General features: G+C 54.1%; 1 protein-coding gene across 1 annotated transcript in view; it reads left to right on the top strand.

Annotated features, from left to right (window-relative positions):
- Positions 1-741: 741 nt before the first annotated feature.
- The window catches only part of ADGRA2 (adhesion G protein-coupled receptor A2), a 34836-nt gene continuing 16675 nt past the window's right edge, over positions 742-18902 (top strand). Inside the window, exons 1-2 of the mRNA XM_019662977.1 lie at positions 742-1396; positions 13407-13478. Of these exons, the coding sequence (XP_019518522.1) occupies positions 1134-1396; positions 13407-13478 (335 nt within the window). The 5' untranslated portion in view covers positions 742-1133. The remainder of the gene's footprint in view (positions 1397-13406; positions 13479-18902) is intronic.

The following is an 18902-nucleotide window of genomic DNA, read 5'->3' on the forward strand; positions in this document are numbered from 1 at the left end:
GCACAGATGCCTGCTTTTCCTCTTCTTGGGTTCCCTCATTCCCACTGCCCCCGCCCCCCACCACACACACTGGGATGTGGAAAAGGTAGGAGGCCAGATCTAGCCTGCCTGCCCTGGCCTTTGCCCCCACCTTGGCCGATTGACATGCACCCCCCGCTGGGCAAGGTCACTGCTGTAGAGGGTCTGGGCCTCCGTAGTCTCCGACTGCAGGAGCTAGAGCAGTGCTGTGCGAATAAGAGCAGGCTTCCAGACTGGCCCATCAGGTCAGGGGTCAAGGGAGGCCGAGTCTCAGTAACCCCAGAGCGATGAACAACGTTCAATCCAAAACATGGAACACCAGACATCTCTGGTCAAGCCCATAGGTCAATGAAAGTCCCAGAAGCATCGGAGTGCAGGCTGGAAGAGCATGAGTGAGGGAGGGTTTTGTGGAAAGCAATGGCGGTGGGCTTGACGGCCTGAGACGGGTTATGGAGAGGAAGAGTCCTGGCTCGGGAAAGAGGGGAGGGAAGAAAAAGGAATCTCGGTTCAGGGCGGGTGCAGGGGACTCGCGGGGCCTCGCGGGGCCTCGCGGGGCCTCCAGCCGGCTGGCCAGCTCTCGTGCGAATGAAGGCAGCGGCCTGGCTGCGAATCGGGAGGCACTAGGGCCTCGCAGACGGACAAGCTGGCGAGGGGAGGGCGCCCCCTCGGGAGGGCGGGCGGGGACTGGCGGCGGCGAGAGCGGCGCCGTGCCGAGTTGCCTCCATCCATGGCACGGAGCGGCGGCGGCGGCGGCGGCGGCAGCAGGAGCCCGGCGCGATCCGCTAGGTCCCAGCCCAGCGTTGAGCGAGCAGGCGACGCGGAGGAGCCCAGCCGCCACCAGCCCGGGAGTCCCGCTAAGAAACTCGGGCCGCGCCGCGGAGGGCCGCCTGCGCTGCGCTGACAGCCGCGCCCGCGTCCTCCCCGCCGGGGCGCTCGCGGGACATGCCCCCGGGGTGCGGCGGCGGGGACCCCGGGGCTAGCCTCCGCCCAGGGCCCCCCGCCCCGCCCTCGGGCGCCCCCGGCTCCCGCTGAGTACGCCTCCCGCACGCCTGGGTCCCTCCGGCCCACGCGCAGACTGGCCCTAACACTGTCGGTCCCCGCGGGGCAATGGGCTGATGGGCGCCGGGGGACGCAGGATGCGGGGGGTGCCCGCTCGCCTGCTGCTGTCGCTGCTGCCGTGGCTACTGCTCCTGGCGCCCGAGACCTGGGGTGCGCCAGGCTGCCCAGTCCCCATCCGCAGCTGCAAGTGCTCTGGGGAGCGGCCCAAGGGGCTAAGCGGCGGCGCCCCCAACACGGCGCGCAGGAGGGTGGTGTGCGGCGGCGGGGACCTCCCGGAGCCTCCCGAGCCCGGCCTCCTGCCTAATGGCACCGTTACCCTGTGAGTACCCTACTCCGCGGGCCCGACCCGAGCCGGGACGAATGGAGACAAGATGGGAGGGGCGGGAAGAGGGGGACTGGGACGACGCCACCACTTCAGAGACTCTGGGACAGGCCTGAATCCAGGCGCCGAGAAGGGAGGCTTGGAGAACTTAAGGGAGAGATTAGGGCTCCAGAGATGTGGAGGGAGGGAGGGGCTGGGAGGGAGCGGGTGCGTCCCAGAGAGAGGCACCGCGGGCGCCCACTCACCTGCACAGGTGAAGGGGAAGCGCTGGCGGGACGCCCACGCCCCTTGAGTTTTCAGACTGGGCTGGTGGTGAGGACTTCGGGGACCTGAAGTGGGCGGGATGGGGGGAAGGCTCAGGAAAGATCGACGCCTGCGGCCCAGTAGGTAGCCCCGGTTGTTAGCACCGCGGACGCGTCTCTGGCGGGACTGGAGGAGTCTCCGGGGTTCGCCCGGCGGGCCCTCCTCCAGTGGAGGGCGCCCCATTCGCTCCCGGAGCCTGCCAGAGCCACTTCCAGCCGGTCTCCTTAGGGGAGGCGGAAGGGTAGGTTAGGAAAAGTCTGTCCTTGGGGTGCAGGCGCTTCTGGTCTGAATGAAACCCCGGCCTCCAGATTCCTCTTGGACCCCTCTCCTGCCGCGCGCATCTGGGACCTGAGCTCTGCTCTGGGTCCTGCATCCCTCCCGCTTCTTTCCTTCCCCTGGATATGACACGAGCGTTGGCTGTTTCTCGATTGACTTTTTCGCGCAAATTGCTAAGAAAGAAACCCGACTGAAGAAAAGGCGACTGCCTCCCAGCCAGGGCCTTACTAAGATCTCCCTTTGCTGGCTGTGAGCGCGGCTCATCGCGCCCCAACCCGACCCCAAGCCTCCTCGATGGAGGTCTGAAGTCCCCGCAACCGCAGGAGAGTTAGCGACCCCTCCCCACCGTAGCGATTTCCTGCGCTGACCACGTGCTCGGAGCTCCACGCACGCCGTGGAGTGGAGGGTCAGGCCCTCGCGGCGGCCCCTTCCTTTCCGGTCCTGGATCCAGCCTGCAAGCCGCTTCCCCTTCCTTGTCCTCCTGACCCCAGTGGCAACCGTTTCCCCACCGCTCCTTGCCCGAGTCGGGGCTGGCTCACAGTCTGTGCGATTGTGTCCAGAACAATACAGTAACGCCTCTGGTTGGGTGAGTTCAGAGGCTGCCCGCTTCCTGACAGGACACGACTGGTCAGCCTCTGACGTTGGCCGCCCGGCCTGCATGTCCCCCAGCCGTGTGTGTGTGTGTGTGTGTGTGTGTGTGTGTGTGTGTGTGTGTGTGTGTGTGTGTGTGTGTGCATTAGGGGGGTGGAGGCAGTATGTCTGCTCTCTCCCACCTCTCAGCAGCTCAGGGCTATGGTCATGGCCTGAGAAGGCAGCTGTGACTGCTCATTCCAGGTCCCTCTAAGGGTTTGCTGGTGTTGAAAGGTCCAGACAGGCCTGGCATTCCCCAGCCCACTCAGTGCTGGTGGAGAAAAATGCTTGCTGTGTGGAATAGCTGGGTCCGTGTCTGTGTGATTCCCCACTGGGTGGTGATAATTCAGTTCTGAGAGGGGTGTGTGTGTGTGTGTGTGTGTGTGTGTGTGTGTGTGTGTGTGTGTGTGTGTGTATTCTGGATCTTGTGGCTGTGCTCACACGCATGAGGGGGACGCTGTCTCTGTATGTCTATTTGAGATTAGGGAATCCTAACATACTGAAGGCAGAAAGAAGGGGGTAGACATTAAAAGGTGGTTTTGCAGTACATCTTAGAATGATTTGGTAACTAATCCTTTCCAGCCATGGCTAATTCCCATCGACGCCACTCCAAGGAGAGAGCGAGGCCAACTCTGGGTGAGAATATGTTATGACAGGATGGCAGCAAACAGGACTGCTAGTTCACGTTCCCATCCCAAACCATCCCCAGAGGAAGGGCCTCCCCTTTTGTCCCCGGCTGCTGACCTAGCTGGCTTCTTAAGATACCTTCCAAAGGAACAGCCCCTGAGCCAGACTGGACATCCCCCCAGGGAAAACAGACAGGACAGGCCAGAGCAGCCCTGAGACCCACTGGCCCATCAGTCTGGAGTGTGATTGAAGCCCAGCTGCAGACATATTTCTTAGGTTCCCCACCTCCCTAGACGCGGCATAATCCTGATCCTGATTGCTGCCCCCCACACCCCTAAAAAAAGCTGGCTTCTGAAGGAAAAAGAACCCAAGTTCTTCGGCAGAAGCTGGACAAGGATTCTCTTCTGGGGTCTCAGTCCATCCAGCACACCCATCCCTACCCCAGCATGCATCTCGAGGGAAGGAGGAAGAGGGGCCTGGAAAGGGGCCGCGGCCTCAGCCTGGCAGCAATGCAAGAGGCTAAGAGCGCGAGGACCCCCACACCCATCCACACTCCTCCCCCTTACCCTTTTTCTACATAAATGTCTCCTTTCACCTTTTTGCCTGTCACCTGGTGTAAACAACAGGACTCGAGCCAGTAATTTGTGGCTTTATCCTCCCTCCTCCTCCTCTGCTTTTCTTCAGAATGGGCCACCACCAGACCCCAGTCCCCTTCACACGCCACCCTGCTAAAAAGTCCTCAGGGGACATGGGACTCCACCTTGGGAAACCTGGCAGGCACTGCATGCTGGGACTGTTCCGGCAGAGAAAGGCTGGATAAAGTGCCTGTCTGCAAGGAGCCTCTGCTCAGAGAAGGCCTCCAAGCAGCTCAAAGGCATTTCTGTGAGCAGTCCTACTGACCTCACCAAAAACCTTTCCACCTCCACCCTGTTATCTCAACTTCTCCTTCTGTTTTTGTAGACTGTGTGTCCCCCCCTCCCCACCCTTTGCTTTTATTTTTTCTCCCTCTAATGGATTTTCATTCGCAGTTTTCCAGGAAAGCAGAGCTCTTGGCTTCCTTCCTGATCTATCTGTCCCACCCCAACCCCCCATCCTCCAGTCTCAGGGCCCAGTCTGAAGGACAGCTGTGGGCACTTATGCTCCTGTCCTTTTTGGGGGAAGGTTTCATGAGGGTGGCTTATTATAGGGAGAACCTGGGTGTGGAAGGGAGATGAAGACCAATGTGAGCCCCCCACCCACCCCTGGGCAGCAGCTGGTGGGCCTGCTCTCTGGTTCTCAGCTCTGGCAGTTAGAGTGAGGGGGAGAGGACATTATAAGGAATTCCAGGAAAGGACTGATAATAGATAACTCCAGAAGGAAATCTAGGAGGACCTCCCAGAACATCTGAGCACCCCCTCAGAGGATCCCAGCCAGTGTCATAAATTCCTAGACCGTTTGCATTGCAAAGGGCCTTAGAGATCAGCAAGTCCAGCCCGTGCATCCGTATCTTACAGCTGAGCCAGGAGAGGTCCCGGGTCTGGCTAATAGTCACCCAGTTAGCTAATACTGGCCTCAGGATTAGCTGGTTAAGTTCTCTTAGTGTTACTCTCAGGTTAGGGACTCACTGTTCACCTGGCTGGACTTGGGACCTAATAGACAGAAAAGCGGCTTTAAAAAAAACAACTGTTCCTTCCCAGCAGGACCCAGGCCCTTTTGACCTGGGAACATTCCAAGGCTGGGTGGGGAGAGGGGCAGAAAAGGGAAGGGTCCGTCCAGATTCTCCCAGAGCCAACAAACCCTCATCCAGTCAGCCTCCCTGTTCCGGGGGGAGAAGGGGGAGGGGGGTTGCCCACCAGATAGGCTGCCCACATAAGGGAGAAGGGGCATTTGCCACACAGATGTGCCTAGCAGTAGCTGGGACCTTCTGCTGTGAGTTTGGTGGTCTTCAGAAATACCATGGGGGGCAGGGAGTGCCCTTCACAGCCCCTGCCTTTGCTCCAGCCTCAGGGAAGTGGTTCTTTAGTACAGATCTCCCTCTGGACCCCCAGCTCTGGACTGGGCCCGCCCCTAGTGCCCCTCGCTCCAGCCACCAGGATCCAGTTAGCTAGGGGAGTTTGGGGCAAAGTGTGCCAGCTGCCATGCACATAGCCTAAGGGGAGTGGAAAGATGCTGGCTGGAGGGGCGGGCCCATGCTGGCTTCCCCACCCCCTTCTCTTCCAGCCTCTTTCCCCCATATGGTTCTCATAAGGTCTGGGCTCAGAGACAGCAGCCAAAGGAAGTGGCTGTGTACAGAGAGCTTTTGTGAGGGGAGGAGGGGGGAGGGGGAGAGAGCGAAGAGAAAGAAGGAAAGAGGGAAGAAGCAGAGGTGGGAGGAGGCAGTAGACTCCAACACACTGTGTCCCTTACCCTGCGATGGTGCAAAGTCTCAGCTGCAGCACCCCAGGTGGGGTCCCTGACTCCGCCTGACTGAAGTGAGGAGCCCAGAAGTCCAAGCCCCTCCCTGACTCTTCCCAACTACCTGCTGGAGGGGCTGGAGGCAGCCAGCCACTTCCTGGAGGTCTTGGGAAGCCCTGCCCTTGCACTTCATCTAGTGCAAGAAGTCAGGGTCCAGGGTCCCATCTCAGGGAGAGCACTGGGCAGAGAACAGAGCCCTCTGGGGTTCACTGGTTGAGTCCTCATTGCACCAAAGAGACTGGAGAGGCCATAGCGTTGAGTTCCAAAGACAACACCTATAATTCAGCCAGCCCTCCAGTGGGTCCAGGACCCAGAATGGGTTATTTGGCCTGAATTATTCATGAACCCAGCTACTCCTGACCCCCAAAGAAGTCTCTTCCTGCTGCCTAGCACGGATCATCCCTTTGTGTTGAGGTTGGGAGGTAGGGGCGATCCCTAGACCTGGGGGTGAGCCTGAGAATTTCCCCAAAGGCACAGGCAAACCAGTGTAATTTGAACCTAACCAGAAATTGACCCTTAAATTTGGGGTCATGTTTTTAAAGGGAGAGAGTGTTTCTAAGTTTATGCCACATGGGAGTCATTGGGATAAGAACCCTTTCCTGAGGGAGAAAAAGTTCTAGCCACCTCTGCGTTGATCCCTGCCCTTACATTTAGTGGGCTCTCCTCACCAAAGCCCAGAGAGGGGAGGCAAGTTTCCCAGTGCCACACAGCCTGAACCAGGACCTCTCACTCCCCCATTACCCTGAGGTAGAGACTGCCCTGTGCCTCCCTGGGACCCGACAGAGAGCAGGGGAGGAGAAAGGAGGGAAATGGCCCTGAGCTGAGGAACCAGAAGGAAAATCCGGTAACTGCTAGGAAGAGGCTGCTCAGAGGGGCTGTTTATTTTCATTCCCCCAGTCCAGCCCCTCTGTTCTATTTAGAGCTCAGACACTGACAGGACAAGGCTGCCTCCTCCCCTTCCTCCCTCCTGGGGGTGGGGGGCATCCTTCCCCAACTCCAGAACATTCCTTTGTTTTTAGGACTGGGTGATGGGGGTGGGGGAGCAGAGAAACTGTGGAGTGTAGCTAGCTCGAGCAGCCTCTCAGGACCCAGCTTTCCAGGCACTGAGAGTGGGGAGAGAACGGGATGGGGGCGCAAAGGGTGTGCAAGATGGATGGGGCCAGGTGAGGGGCAGGGGAACCAATTTGTCACAGAGGAGCAGGGAATGGGGCGGAGAGAACTGCGGGCCTGAGGAGGGAGTTCCAGCCTGAACTTGAGGGGCCAGACATCTCCCAGCTGGAAAGGGAAGGCCAGAGAGCCCCCACCCCGCACTCCCAGGGCCCTTTGCCTGCTGGGAACTGTGTAGTGAGGCAGAAACCCTAGACTTCAGGCTCCAAGAGTATATCGAGGGTGGGAAAAGACATCAAGGCTATAAGGAGTGCGTGTCTTCAGTCCAGACCCTTTTTTTTACAGAGAAGAAAACCCCAAGAGAAGGGCTGACCTGCCCAAGGCCACACAGCTCTAGCCAGACCCTAGGGCTCCTGCTCTCAGTCAGCCTCTTCCCACACTGACCAGAGAAGTCACCCCTGGGGACAGGGCAGGAGAGATATGCTGATCCACTTCCTCCACATGGATTTGTGAGCCAGGGAAAAGGGGCACCCACCCCCAATGATAGCCTAACAAGTACAAGCGTACTTAGGGGACCACTGTACAAAATCACTGCACAGAGTATTTGAAACCAGACTCACCCAGGAAAAGTGGGACCTTGGTCTCTGAAGCAATCCTTCCAGTGTTTTCTCTCCCTCCCCTGTTCAGCTTCCAGACTGTGCTACCCCTATGGGGGAGGTGTCCCAGAGGGACTGTGCTTGGAGCCAGGTTAGCTCAGGAGTAAGCTCTGCCAAGACTCACTGTGTGTGTGTGTGTGTGTGTGTGTGTGTGTGTGTGTGTGTGTGTGTGTGTTGGGGGAAAACCAGGGTTCAGCATCTGTCCACTGACCACTTCTCCCTTCCCTAGAGCTCCTACCCACAGACACCCATCCTTTCATTCAGCTAGCGCCTGCTGTGTGCCCAACCCCATGCTCAGAGGTAAGAGACCTGGTCTCTGCCAGCCTCAGGACCTTAGAGTCTCATCACAAAGCAAGATAGGATCTGGGCCTCAGGGCTCCCAAGGAAAATTTCTGAGACGGAAAGATTCAAGGACTAATTTACATTTAGGTGTAAAAGACTGATTGATAACAGATTGATGCTTTCGAGTTTACTTGTATTTAAAAAGAAACTCACTTTCTTTACCCAAAAGCTTGCCTCCCCAATGGTGAGATTTTAGGCCATGATGGAGAAAGTGTTGAAGGTGGATTGGGAGTAACTTCCCAACTTCCTCAAATCAGGTAGACACACACTCACAAAGATTTCATCCTGTCTGACACATCTCCCTCCACCTTCCATGCATGGAAGATTACAGACACCATGTCTCATTTATGCCTGAAGTACTAGTGTATTACACAGGGCTGAGCACACAATAGGTGTTTGTGTAGGTTTGAAAAACGCATGACTAAATGCCTACATGTGAATGATCATAGCAGACTTGATTCCATGTGTTCAAGCTAGGATGCTGGGGGGCCCCAAATCCCCATTAAACACCTGTAGCACTTTGTCTCAGGCTACAGACTCCCTCAAGGTCAGTCCTCCGCATCCCAGCCCCCAATTTCTTGGTTCTTCCTGCTCACCTCCAAGATGGTAGAGAGGTTACAGAAAATGATACAAGAAGGCCCCATTCATAGAAGCCATTGTGAGACTGTTTTCTCTCTTGACTTTGACCTCAGGCCCTGCCTGGACAGCCCAGCTTCAAGGCCAAGGTCAGAGGCTGTCTCAGGACATAAGGCCCTACCTGGGTCTCCTGCTAAGCAGTAGGGGTTCAGGGCTGACTGGACAAGCTTCCAGCCAAGGGACAGAATCACTGGGAAGTACAGGAGTGTTGCATGTCCTCTCCAACATTTATGTCCTCTGCAACCAGACCAAATGGACACGAAGGGCAGCCGGGTAGAGAAGGGAGGCCGCGGGAGGGCAGCCTTCAGCCTGAGGGTGGACCAGAGGCAGTCTCACTTTTAAGAGGGTCTTCTGTCACATCAACCATACTTAAACACCCCCCCATCCTTCATGAAACATAACAAGTATTGCCAACTGACATAGGATGATATTTGGTAGTTATTTAGTTAAGCATTTATTAATTTCAGTTTTGTAGCATTTATATTTCAGAGGCAATTATTATTTTTAAGGTTTCAGATGTCTTTATGGGCCCTGGAAATAAATGCTTGAAGGCCCTAGGCACTGCACCTGTCGGAGGGACTGGGAGTCCAGTGTCACTTGATAATTCGCAGTGGATTATGGGCCTGAGGCCTTTTTGGTATCAGCAAGCAGACCCCTCTCCTCCCCTCACTGATGTTCTCCCTAAGATACTGCCAATGTGCCAGCAGCAGTGTTAGAGAAGGGGCCTTCCCAGCCCAGAAGGCCTTGGCAATGGCCTAAATTCTAGGCTCGGACTCCCTGGGGAACATAGATCCCCAGCGTCCAGACCTGTGGTGCTTGCACCTGTGTGTGTCAAAGTGGGGCAGGGGGCTAACATTTGTGACTTGCTGCACACAGGAGAACCATGTACTGCAGGCATGTGCTGGCCCCATTCCCCACAGAGCAGTGTCCACATGACCCCTACAGGGTCATCTTTGATGTCGGGCTGGGATCTGGTAAGTTCCTGTGGCTTCGCAGAGGCCACAGGGCCTCTCCGTAGACGCCAGCCACTCGCTCCCTTGGCCTCCAGCCTCATTAGTGGTAACTCCGCTTGCTTCTGTTCCCTAAAATAGGACCCTAGCTGGGAGACAGTTCTGGAGTGGACTCTGTGTGCCCCCTCTCCCCTGGCCAGATTTCAGAATCTGGGGTAGAGAACAGGGGACTCCAGGGACTGGCTGCCTTCCTATGAAAGTTTGATGTTGGCGTGGTAGCCAGAGGAGGGAGGGCAGGAAGAAAGAAGCTGAAGGAGCAGGCTGGGTGAGCCAGAGGTCTGAGGCGGGGCTCGCATGGCTGGGAAGGAAACCCACCTGGGTCCTCAGCTGGTGCAGGGCTAGAGGCTGGTGCAGGCTGAGGAAGTGTCTGTCTGATGGGGGGCGGGGAGATTGTTAAGATGGGGTCAAGACTGGCACTGTGTCAAGGCTCCCTCCTCCCCCCTGCCCAATTGTTGGGTCTGCCTTGCCTGTCTTCCTCCCACGAGACAGCCTAGTATGGTGGGAACATCTTTTCTCCCGTTGGGTGAAGCTGTGTGTGTGTGTGTATGTTCATCTATCCCACTAGCTGCCCTGTAACTGCTAGCTTCCTACCTACCCATAACAACGCCAGACCCAAATTACTGCCCTCTCCTCCCTGACCAGACCCACAAGGGGCACCTCCAGAGAACTGAACCGACAAGCACAATTGAGGCCATTCCCTGGATAATCTGGGTCTAAAGTAAAATTTCCTCAGCCCTATCTAGGTTATTAAAGCCAGAAGTCCAATTCTGGGTATCTGGGGACTTGAATCATATAGTTATCTGCTTGAAGTCTGTTGAAGAACCGGAAATGTGGCAAGAAGGGGCCCACTGGAGAAGGATGAAATGTCTTTGCCTGGTGCCCCTGCTTTTAGTGAGTGGCTTCGAGAGTGGAGTATTAGGGACATGTTCTCTGCAGCAAGAAAAAAATCTCATTTCAAGACTTCAGGGCTGGATTTCGCACTGGGCTAGCCAAGCCGGAAGCGTGGGCTGCAGCTGACCCCGACTCTATTCTGCCCTCTCCTCCCCAGCACAGTAGAGGCTGCCTCAGAAAGGGGGGCAGAGGCTGGCCTGCAGGGGTTCTAGGCTCAGGGTAGGGAGGGGTGGGCTGCAAGAGATGAGCTGTTCTGGTCCAGAGGTGGGTCGTCACCTGCTTCAGGGGCTGGTCCTCAATCCTTTGCTGTGCTCCCCCCCCACCCACACACACACGCATGCACACGCACATGCACACACGCACCACCCTGGTTGTCTCAAGCAACTCATACTTCCTCCTAGGGAAGTGCTGGTGACAAAGAGACTAGATAAGGGTTAAAGTCACTAGTCACATGTGGATCCTGAGCACATGTAATGTGGCTGGTGGTCTGAATTAAGATGTTAGAGGAGTAGCATGCACACCAGATTCCGAAGACTTAGTACAAAAATAAAGAAAAAGGAAACTATTTCAGTAATAATTTTGTATATCGATTACATGTTGAAATGGTAACATTTTGGGTACACTGAGTTAAATAAAATGTGTTACAAAAATTAATTTTTAAATTAAAAAAAAGTGTGGCTACCTGAACATTTTAAATCACACATGCAGCTTGCGTTGTACTTCTGTTGGCCAGCTCTGGGCGAAGGAATTTGGGGTATGTGCAAAGGGTTCAAGAGCTAAAGGCTGATGGGCCTGGAGGATGACCAACACCACCTCTAGACCAGTCTAGACAGGGCTCTCAAATTAGTATCCTAGGCTTTCATCTTAGGGATTTGGGAGTTGAAGAATTTTTAAATATTTTGTTTTCAATTCAATGATCTTTAAAAAAATATTTTACAGATAATTTTGAAATAATTTTTTTATTCGAAGGCATTTTCACAGTGTAAAACTTTTACTTCTAAAGTCGATGTTTCACGAACTGGAATCCTCAAGACATATTCACAGGAGATAAGATACATTTTTCTCTCCCTTTAGCAAGTCCATACTCAACACAAGTTGGAGAAATAATGTTCTCAGGCCTCCTCCTTCACGGATGGGGCTGTGATCATCTGGCAGCCCTGTTCCTCTATCTTTACAAACACCCCCACCTCTCCCCTATGACCCCCCCCATCAGCATCCCCATCCTTTCCCTCCCCACAAATCTAGGGAGGGGGCAATCGCTGGGAGAGACCCTTGGGGTTGGGAGGAGGCTGCCCTTTTCCCACCCTTCTTCCTGAGGTTTCAGGACCCCTCCCTGACATTCCTAAGATACTGAGGGGTCTTCTGGCCTTCTCTGACATTAATTGCAACCTGTGACCCTCAAACTGAGGCTGTATGAATGGAATGAACTGAAGATGAGGTGAGGCGGGCTTTGATTTAAAAGTCACATCATCAAGAGCCTGTCACCAACAAGGGGGCTGCCCCAGTCCCATCAAGGCCTGAATGAGAACATTTGAGGCACTAAGAACTGACAAGATTACTTATGGTTTACTACCACCATGTATAAGGTGAAATAAAACTATCCTAATCCATAAAATGAGAATAAAGGGGTTCATGAAAGTTCTAAATGCTCATACAATGACTACTGCGTTGTACTTTTTGAAATATCAAGATAATGTTAGGTGTGTATGTAAAGCACTTTGGAACTCCAGGATTCTCCCCCTGAACGCCTCCATCTACCCAGTCACCCTTCAGGCCCTGCTGGGAAGTGCCACCTTTGGAGGGACAGTTAGGTGGGGGCCAGAAGGGTAGGAAGGGTCTATCTGGAGAGGGGAGAAGGAAGGAAGGAGATGAGGCCTCCACCCCTGTCCATTGACCCAGAAAGCCCGTTCCACCCCTGCCCCCACCCTGGCCATTGTCTGTTCTCCATGTGCCTTTTGAACATGGAGCAGCTGAAATGTCATATGTCTGGGATCCTCTCACCACTGTTGGTATATTCACCCACCCACTTCCAGTGAGCTTTGGGGCAGAACTCTGACAGCTCCTTGCATGCCTTGTCCCCAGTCCCTGCCCTCTCCCTTACTGTCCAACCCAGAGGCTGCCCACTCAAGAGAGGCCCGAGGCCTGTGCCTCTGGCCTTTCTCCATCCACCAGTAGGAGCAAAGAAGGGAAACCCTTTGCTTCAGCCCAGGGCAGGCAAAAGCTTGGGCTGAGAGTCTCATTAAAGCTTTTTAATAGGCAATTAACTCAAGGGATGAGCCCTTTAGCTGGTCTGAAACTTCCTCCTCCCAATAGGGAGGCTGGCAGAGAAAGGCTGAGTGGGTGGGCAGAGTAGGTTCAGACAGTTGGCTTGGGGCCTCTTTCCTTCTCCCCCAAATACAAACGAATAAATATACAGAGCTCCTAGTGGGCACAAAGGCTCGGCCGGGTTTCTCCCTGGTTCAGGGCTCTGTCCGTTTTCTGTTAAGGCCACAGACAGGCTCAGGGAGGCACTCAAGTCCTCTGAGTTGGGGGACTTTCAGGGCTGGGAGTGTCCCCTTCTGGTGACATCCTCAGCTCACAGAGAAAGTGTTGGAGACCCCAAGGAGGGCTCCTCTCATCTGCCTGCACACCTGCTGGGCTTCCTGTTCCACCTGGTGGGAGCCCTGACCTGATCCAGGCCATTCTCAGGATATTGGGCTGAGGGCTTGAGCAAGACAGAGCTGTGGAGGGCAGGAAGGGGACATTGTGGGGTGGGCCCTGTGGTTCCAAGGGATAAAAGGGCATTGCAACTTCACACCTGCTTAGCCCACCTGCATACAGAGCCCTAAGTCAGATCCAGGCCATGAGGGGACCCAGGGCAGGAGAAATGTCTGATTTGGGGTTCAGTGGACTGATCAGTCTGCCTGAAGCATTTGCTGGCTCCTCCCTGTAATCTCCTGGAGCAGAGGGTGACGCTGCTACCTTGCACAACTCCAGGGGGCACCATTTATACAGAACGCAACACGGCTGTGATGGTGAAACTGGAGTCCCACTCCATCCACACTTTCCAGCTTCTAACAGCATGCTCTCCTATCTGTGTTCTCCCTGTTCCTTCAGGCTCTTGAGCAACAACAAGATCACTGGGCTCCGGAATGGATCCTTCTTGGGACTGTCCCTGCTGGAGAAGTTGTAAGTGCTGGGGCAAGGTGGGGTGCATGTAGGGGATGGATAAAGGTGGGGGCCAGAGCTCAGTCCAGGGAGGCTGAGGAACACTGGTTGCTAAGAGACCCCGCAACCCAGAACCTACCTGCTAAGCAGGGCCCAGAGTCAGACCTACTGGGACTTGACCACCAGATAGAGGTCAGAGAGGGCTGGTCTGAGAGAGAGACCAGCTCCTTCACCAGTGACAGCAGAGAGAAGTAGGGAAACGTCACTGGTCTAGGCAGGGATGGGGCTAAGGGAAGCTCATTCATGCTGTTTAATGAGCAATTAGCTATGAGGGCTGAGGGCCCCCAGCTGGGGACCCAGCATGAAGACAGGGCTGAGAGAGGATGTAGCGTGATTGAGACCCTTTCCTCCTTCACTAAAAACAAATCAACAAACAAACCTCCAAGGGGCCAGAGCTCTGGGCTGGGGTGGGGATGGGGGGGATAAGCTATCACAACCAAAATCTCCCCTGCACTCCTCTGTCCTGGTTAGAACTGCAACCGCAGCAGTATCCTTCAGGCTTCCCTGAAGGCCCAGGAGGGCCCTACTAGCCCCAAAGAACCTTCTCCCCAGAGCTGGGGACCTGTTTTGGTCACAGGCAATTCACTTGACCTGCCAAATGAGGGCATTGAACCAGCTCCTCTCTCAATTCTCTGTCGAGTTGGCGTGCTCCAGAAGCCACAGCTTTGGGTCTTGGTCCCTCTATGGGCCTACCATCCCTCCTAGAGACCGATCCTTGCCATCTTCCCCTCCTCCAGCCTCCTCGCTTCTATTTCTGCTCCTACCCTGCAGGGCATTCCCAAGTCCTCCAACAGGGCCCCTGCCCCGCTCTAGTAACATTTTGCCAAAAAGGCTTGGATCAGCGAGATGGAGTATACTGAAAAATAAGGTGGAAGCCTGCTCTCAAAGAGCCAACGAGATTACAGTCTAGTGGAGACCAAAGACAAGGCTAAATATTAGAATTAAGTAAGGTGGGTTTTCCATAAAGTTCAAAGGAGGGATCATTGAAGGCTGGAAAGTTCAAGGGGGAATAGAGATACAATATCTATGTGACAAGGAGTTTAGATCTTTAACTGTGACAAGAGTCTTTTTATGAGGTTGTCTCTATTATACCCAGTTCACAGGGGAAGGGAAAGTCTTTCCCCAAAGCCCACCATCCTACACAAGAAATGCTTGCAGGGCTGGCTGGGTTGGTGGCATGCTGGGGATGGTAGGGGGTCTCGGGATATTGACCCATGGCGTATGCACACAGTTGCATGACCAGGTCCCTCTGACCATCTGCTCTGCCACTCATACATGGGGTGGTCTGGGCAAGGAGAAAGAGCTACTACCAAACAGCTATTTAAACGCCTACTTGGGCACCGACAAATAGAGCAGGTTTTATCCTCCCAGAGCAGTTCCCATTTGGGAGCTCCGATTCCTACGCTCAGCCCAGGCTTGGTCTCAGAGGGCTGAGTGGCAGGAGGCCAGATCTTTTGGAGGAAGACAAACTGCAGATGCCTGTCCACTTTTGCTTTGCCCCACCAGGGCCAGCCACCGCTCAGAGATGTTCTCCCTTTTCCTTAGCATGAGTAAGTGCCACCCTGAGCCTCTCGTGGCCTCCCTGCCATCTTCCCAAACTTACCCTCTCATGTTATCAGTCAGAGACTGACTGGGTCTGCCCCTTCTTGTCCTTCAACCTCAAGAAGGTAGATTTTCCGATGCAGATGGAAAGACGGCCCTTTCCTTCCCACCCATGCCTACATACTGAACTGGACTCCTCTCCCTAGCACTGGGACTCCAGTTGCCACACAGCAGGTGCATGCAAAGCATGGGAGGCAATCAGAGAAAAGTGGAGAATAGTCAAAGCACAGTGACTAAAGCCTGAGTCATGTGACGTAGAAAGGGGCTGGGCATGAGAGATAGCACTCAAGTGAGAGGTCAATGTCCTGAGTTTGAGCCCCTGCTCTGTTAGGAATCATTCCAGTCATTCATTCTAGAGAAATTTATTGAGCCCCCTTTATTATATTTTATTATTCATTTATAAATTATAAATCTCCTTTATTTATGTGCCAAGCTCTGTTCTAAGCATTGGGAGTAAACACAACAGACCAAGTGTCTGCCCTCATGGAACTTACCCTCTGCTGATGGGACCCAGAAAATTGCAAAAAAAAATTGTATAATATGCCAGGAGACAATAAGTGCTACAAAGAAAAACAAAGCAGAGTGAGGCAGATAGAAAGCAAAGTGGGGAGGGGGCTATTTTATGCAGTAAGAGGACTGAGCCTGAGACCTCAAGGGAGAGAGGAACTGGGAGGAATCTGGAGGGGAGAGAGAGCCGCAGCTGGCGAGACCCTTGGTGAGTTTGGTGAGTCTAAGGAACAGAAGGGAAGTGTGACTGGGAAGCAGGCAGAGATGAGATCAGAGTGATGTAGGGGCTTGCGTCAGGTTTGGGGCCTCAGTTTCCTCATCTGTAAAAAGGGGGAGTGGGGAAAGGGTGATTTATAAGGTGCATTGTGGGTTTTAAATTCTGTGATTCTTGGGTTTGTGTGTGTGTGTGTGTGTGTGTGTGTGTGTGAGAGAGAGAGAGAGAGAGAGAGAGAGAGAGAGAGAGAGAGTCTCACAAGAGAAACATAAGGAAATGGACGTACTTGTGTGTGTGTGTGTGTGTGTGTGTGTGTGTGTGTGTGTGTGTGTGTCTTTATAGCAATATATAAAGAAGTTATTTTCTTTCTTTTTTTTTTTTTCCAGCTGAGCCATCCTGCCACCTGTTGGCAGCTCAGCGGCAACTCAGCTCGGGCCGGGCATCGAACCGCTATTGCTCAGAGCTCACACTCTTGAGCGAACTCTTAACCAACTGAGCCACTCGGCCGGCCCTAAGAAATTATTTTATTTCTTTACAAACAAATTCATTTTAAGGAAATAGCTCACATGATGTGGGAGCTGGCAAATCCAAAATCTTAGGGCAGACCCACAGGTTGAAAAGTCAGGCAGGAGTTGATGCTATAATCTTGAGATAGAATTTCTTCTCCAGCAAACCTCTTTCTTGCTTTCTGTCCCCCTTACCTTGCCTTGTTTTTGCTCTTAAGGCCTTCAACTGATTGGGTGAGGCCAATTATCAAAGGTAATTTATCAAAGGTAATCTCCTTCATTGAAAGTCAACTGACTGTAGATGCTAAACACATCTACAAACTACCTACACAGCAATACCTAGATTCATGTTTGATTAAGTTACCAGAAGCTGTAGCCTGGCCTAGTGGACATGTAAACTAACCATCACAACCAGTATCCCACTATCCCACTATCCTGGGGACACTAATTCATCAGGTCGGTGGGGGCCTGGGAATTTTTTACAAGATATTCAGGCGATTCTCATTCTCACCCAGGGTTGGGAACCAGTGGACCAGATGACCCTTAAACTGTGGGCCTATTCATCACAAATGAGACACCGCGGTCTGCGTACAGTTGGTACCAAGAAACACTGATCTCTCTGTCCTGTCAGGCCGAGAAATTCAGACTTGGGCAGCTGAGCCCATGGCAGCTTAACATCCCACAGTCCCTAGCAGCAAGTACCGTGGGAGGGTTGGGGCCTCATCTAATCACTGAAGTGGTAGGTCTGGGCTGCTCCAGAAAATGCTGGCATTGCCTCCCTGTGCTGAGTGCCCCTCTGGCCTCTGAGAATGGATCCAGTGTAAGTGTGTGGGGGGAGTATATCTGTATGGTCCCTGTTTTGCAATGCAGGGCCCTGAGGCTGAGGAGGGGACAGAAAGGGCACGGAGTGAGAATGTGCTTGAGATGATATCCCGTGGGAGGACCCATGCTCTAGAGCAGCGGTTCTCAACCTGTGGGTCGCGACCCTTTTGGGGGTCGAACAACCCTTTCACAGGAGTTGCCTAAGACCATGGGAAAACAAAAAGATATTTACATTACCATTCATAACAGTAACAAAATTACAGTTATAGAGCAGCAACGAAAATAATTTGATGGTTGGGGTCACCACAACATGAGGAACTGTATTAAGGGGTCGCAACATTAGGAAGGTTGAGAACCGCTGCTCTAGAGTCTAGGGGTGAGGGTGGGGATGTAGGGGGACACACCTTTATCAGCCAGGCAGAATGGACAAGAAAACCTGAAACGGTCTCACAGAGGCAGTTCATGGCCCAAGGAGTATACAGAAGGGCCCAGGTGTGTGTGAAGCCCCGTCTCTGAGCCCTCCTTTCTGTATCTCACCATCCCTCAGCATAGACAAGCCTGTTTGTGGCCCAGAGGAAAGACTTCTGGGGCGGGTGGGGGAGGCAATAAAAGGGCACAGAGCTCAACTCTAAGCAATAAAAGGCCTGGGATTGAATCCTGCTTCTGGGTGTCTGTCCAAGCCTCTGGTTCCTCACCTGAAAAACTGGGCAATGTGCGACTCCCTGACAGGTTGCCATGGGGATAGATGAGTTCATCTAGGAAGAGAGCCCTGGACAGCATGAGCTTTCAGTAAATGGCTGCTCCCTTCTCCTCGGAAGAGTTCCAAGTTGCAAGACGTTATACACCCCTCATTGCTAGGGTTTGTCCAGAGTTCCCCCATCTCGGGCAGGCAGTCCTGTAGATGAAATGGAGGTGCTGAAAGTTCTCCAGGCTGGCTCTTTCCTCTGGTGCCTCCCATCTCTGTCAAGGTCCTCCACCACCCACATTCAGCAGAGAGCAGGCCAGCAGAAGACTTCCCAGGGCTCAGCGAGTTCCGCAGTCACAGTGAGAAGCCTTCACTGGGGACCAGACAGGGCAGACAGCCCCGGGAAGAGGCCTAGGGAGCGGAGACTGGGCGTGCATGCGAGCCAGTGAGTGGATGTGTGCGGACACCGCCCCCAGAGGCTGTGCTCGCCTGGAGGAAAGGGCCCGGGGCGGGGAGCCTGCTCAGCCCCAGGATGATTTGTCATTGCCTAATGAGATTAATGAGCCCGGGGGATGGTATGCAGGGGGTTGGGGCACTCATTAGAAGCAGATGCTCTTGGGAATGGTGGCAAGTGGGGACCTGGGGGTGGAGTGCTGTTCACCCACCAGGTGGTTTCCATTAATCTGTGGGAGGGGCCAAGGGGGCTCTGTCCCTCCTCCCCTTCCCATCCCCCCTGACATCGGAGAGGAATGCAGCAGAGAGGCTGCTCTAGGCTCTGGTGCCGCTGAAGGTTGGGAAGGGAGGCTGATGGGTTCAGGGACAGCCCTCTTGCTTGCTGTTGCAGCCCCAATGCCTGGCACAGGGTATGTGCTCAATAAATACCTGTCAGATGATATCAGAGATGAGAGGGACCCAGGGCGTGGGGGTGGTAGGGAAGCTAGGACCATCTCGGATTTTTTTCCCTGCCACCAGAGCCTCTCCCTCTCCTCCCACTAGACAACCTCTATACCTGAGAGGGTGTTCTGGTGCCCTTCTCAGCCTCCCCCTCC

The sequence above is a fragment of the Hipposideros armiger genome, unplaced genomic scaffold (genome assembly GCF_001890085.2).
Source record: "Hipposideros armiger isolate ML-2016 unplaced genomic scaffold, ASM189008v1 scaffold_384, whole genome shotgun sequence".
NCBI lineage: Eukaryota > Metazoa > Chordata > Mammalia > Chiroptera > Hipposideridae > Hipposideros > Hipposideros armiger.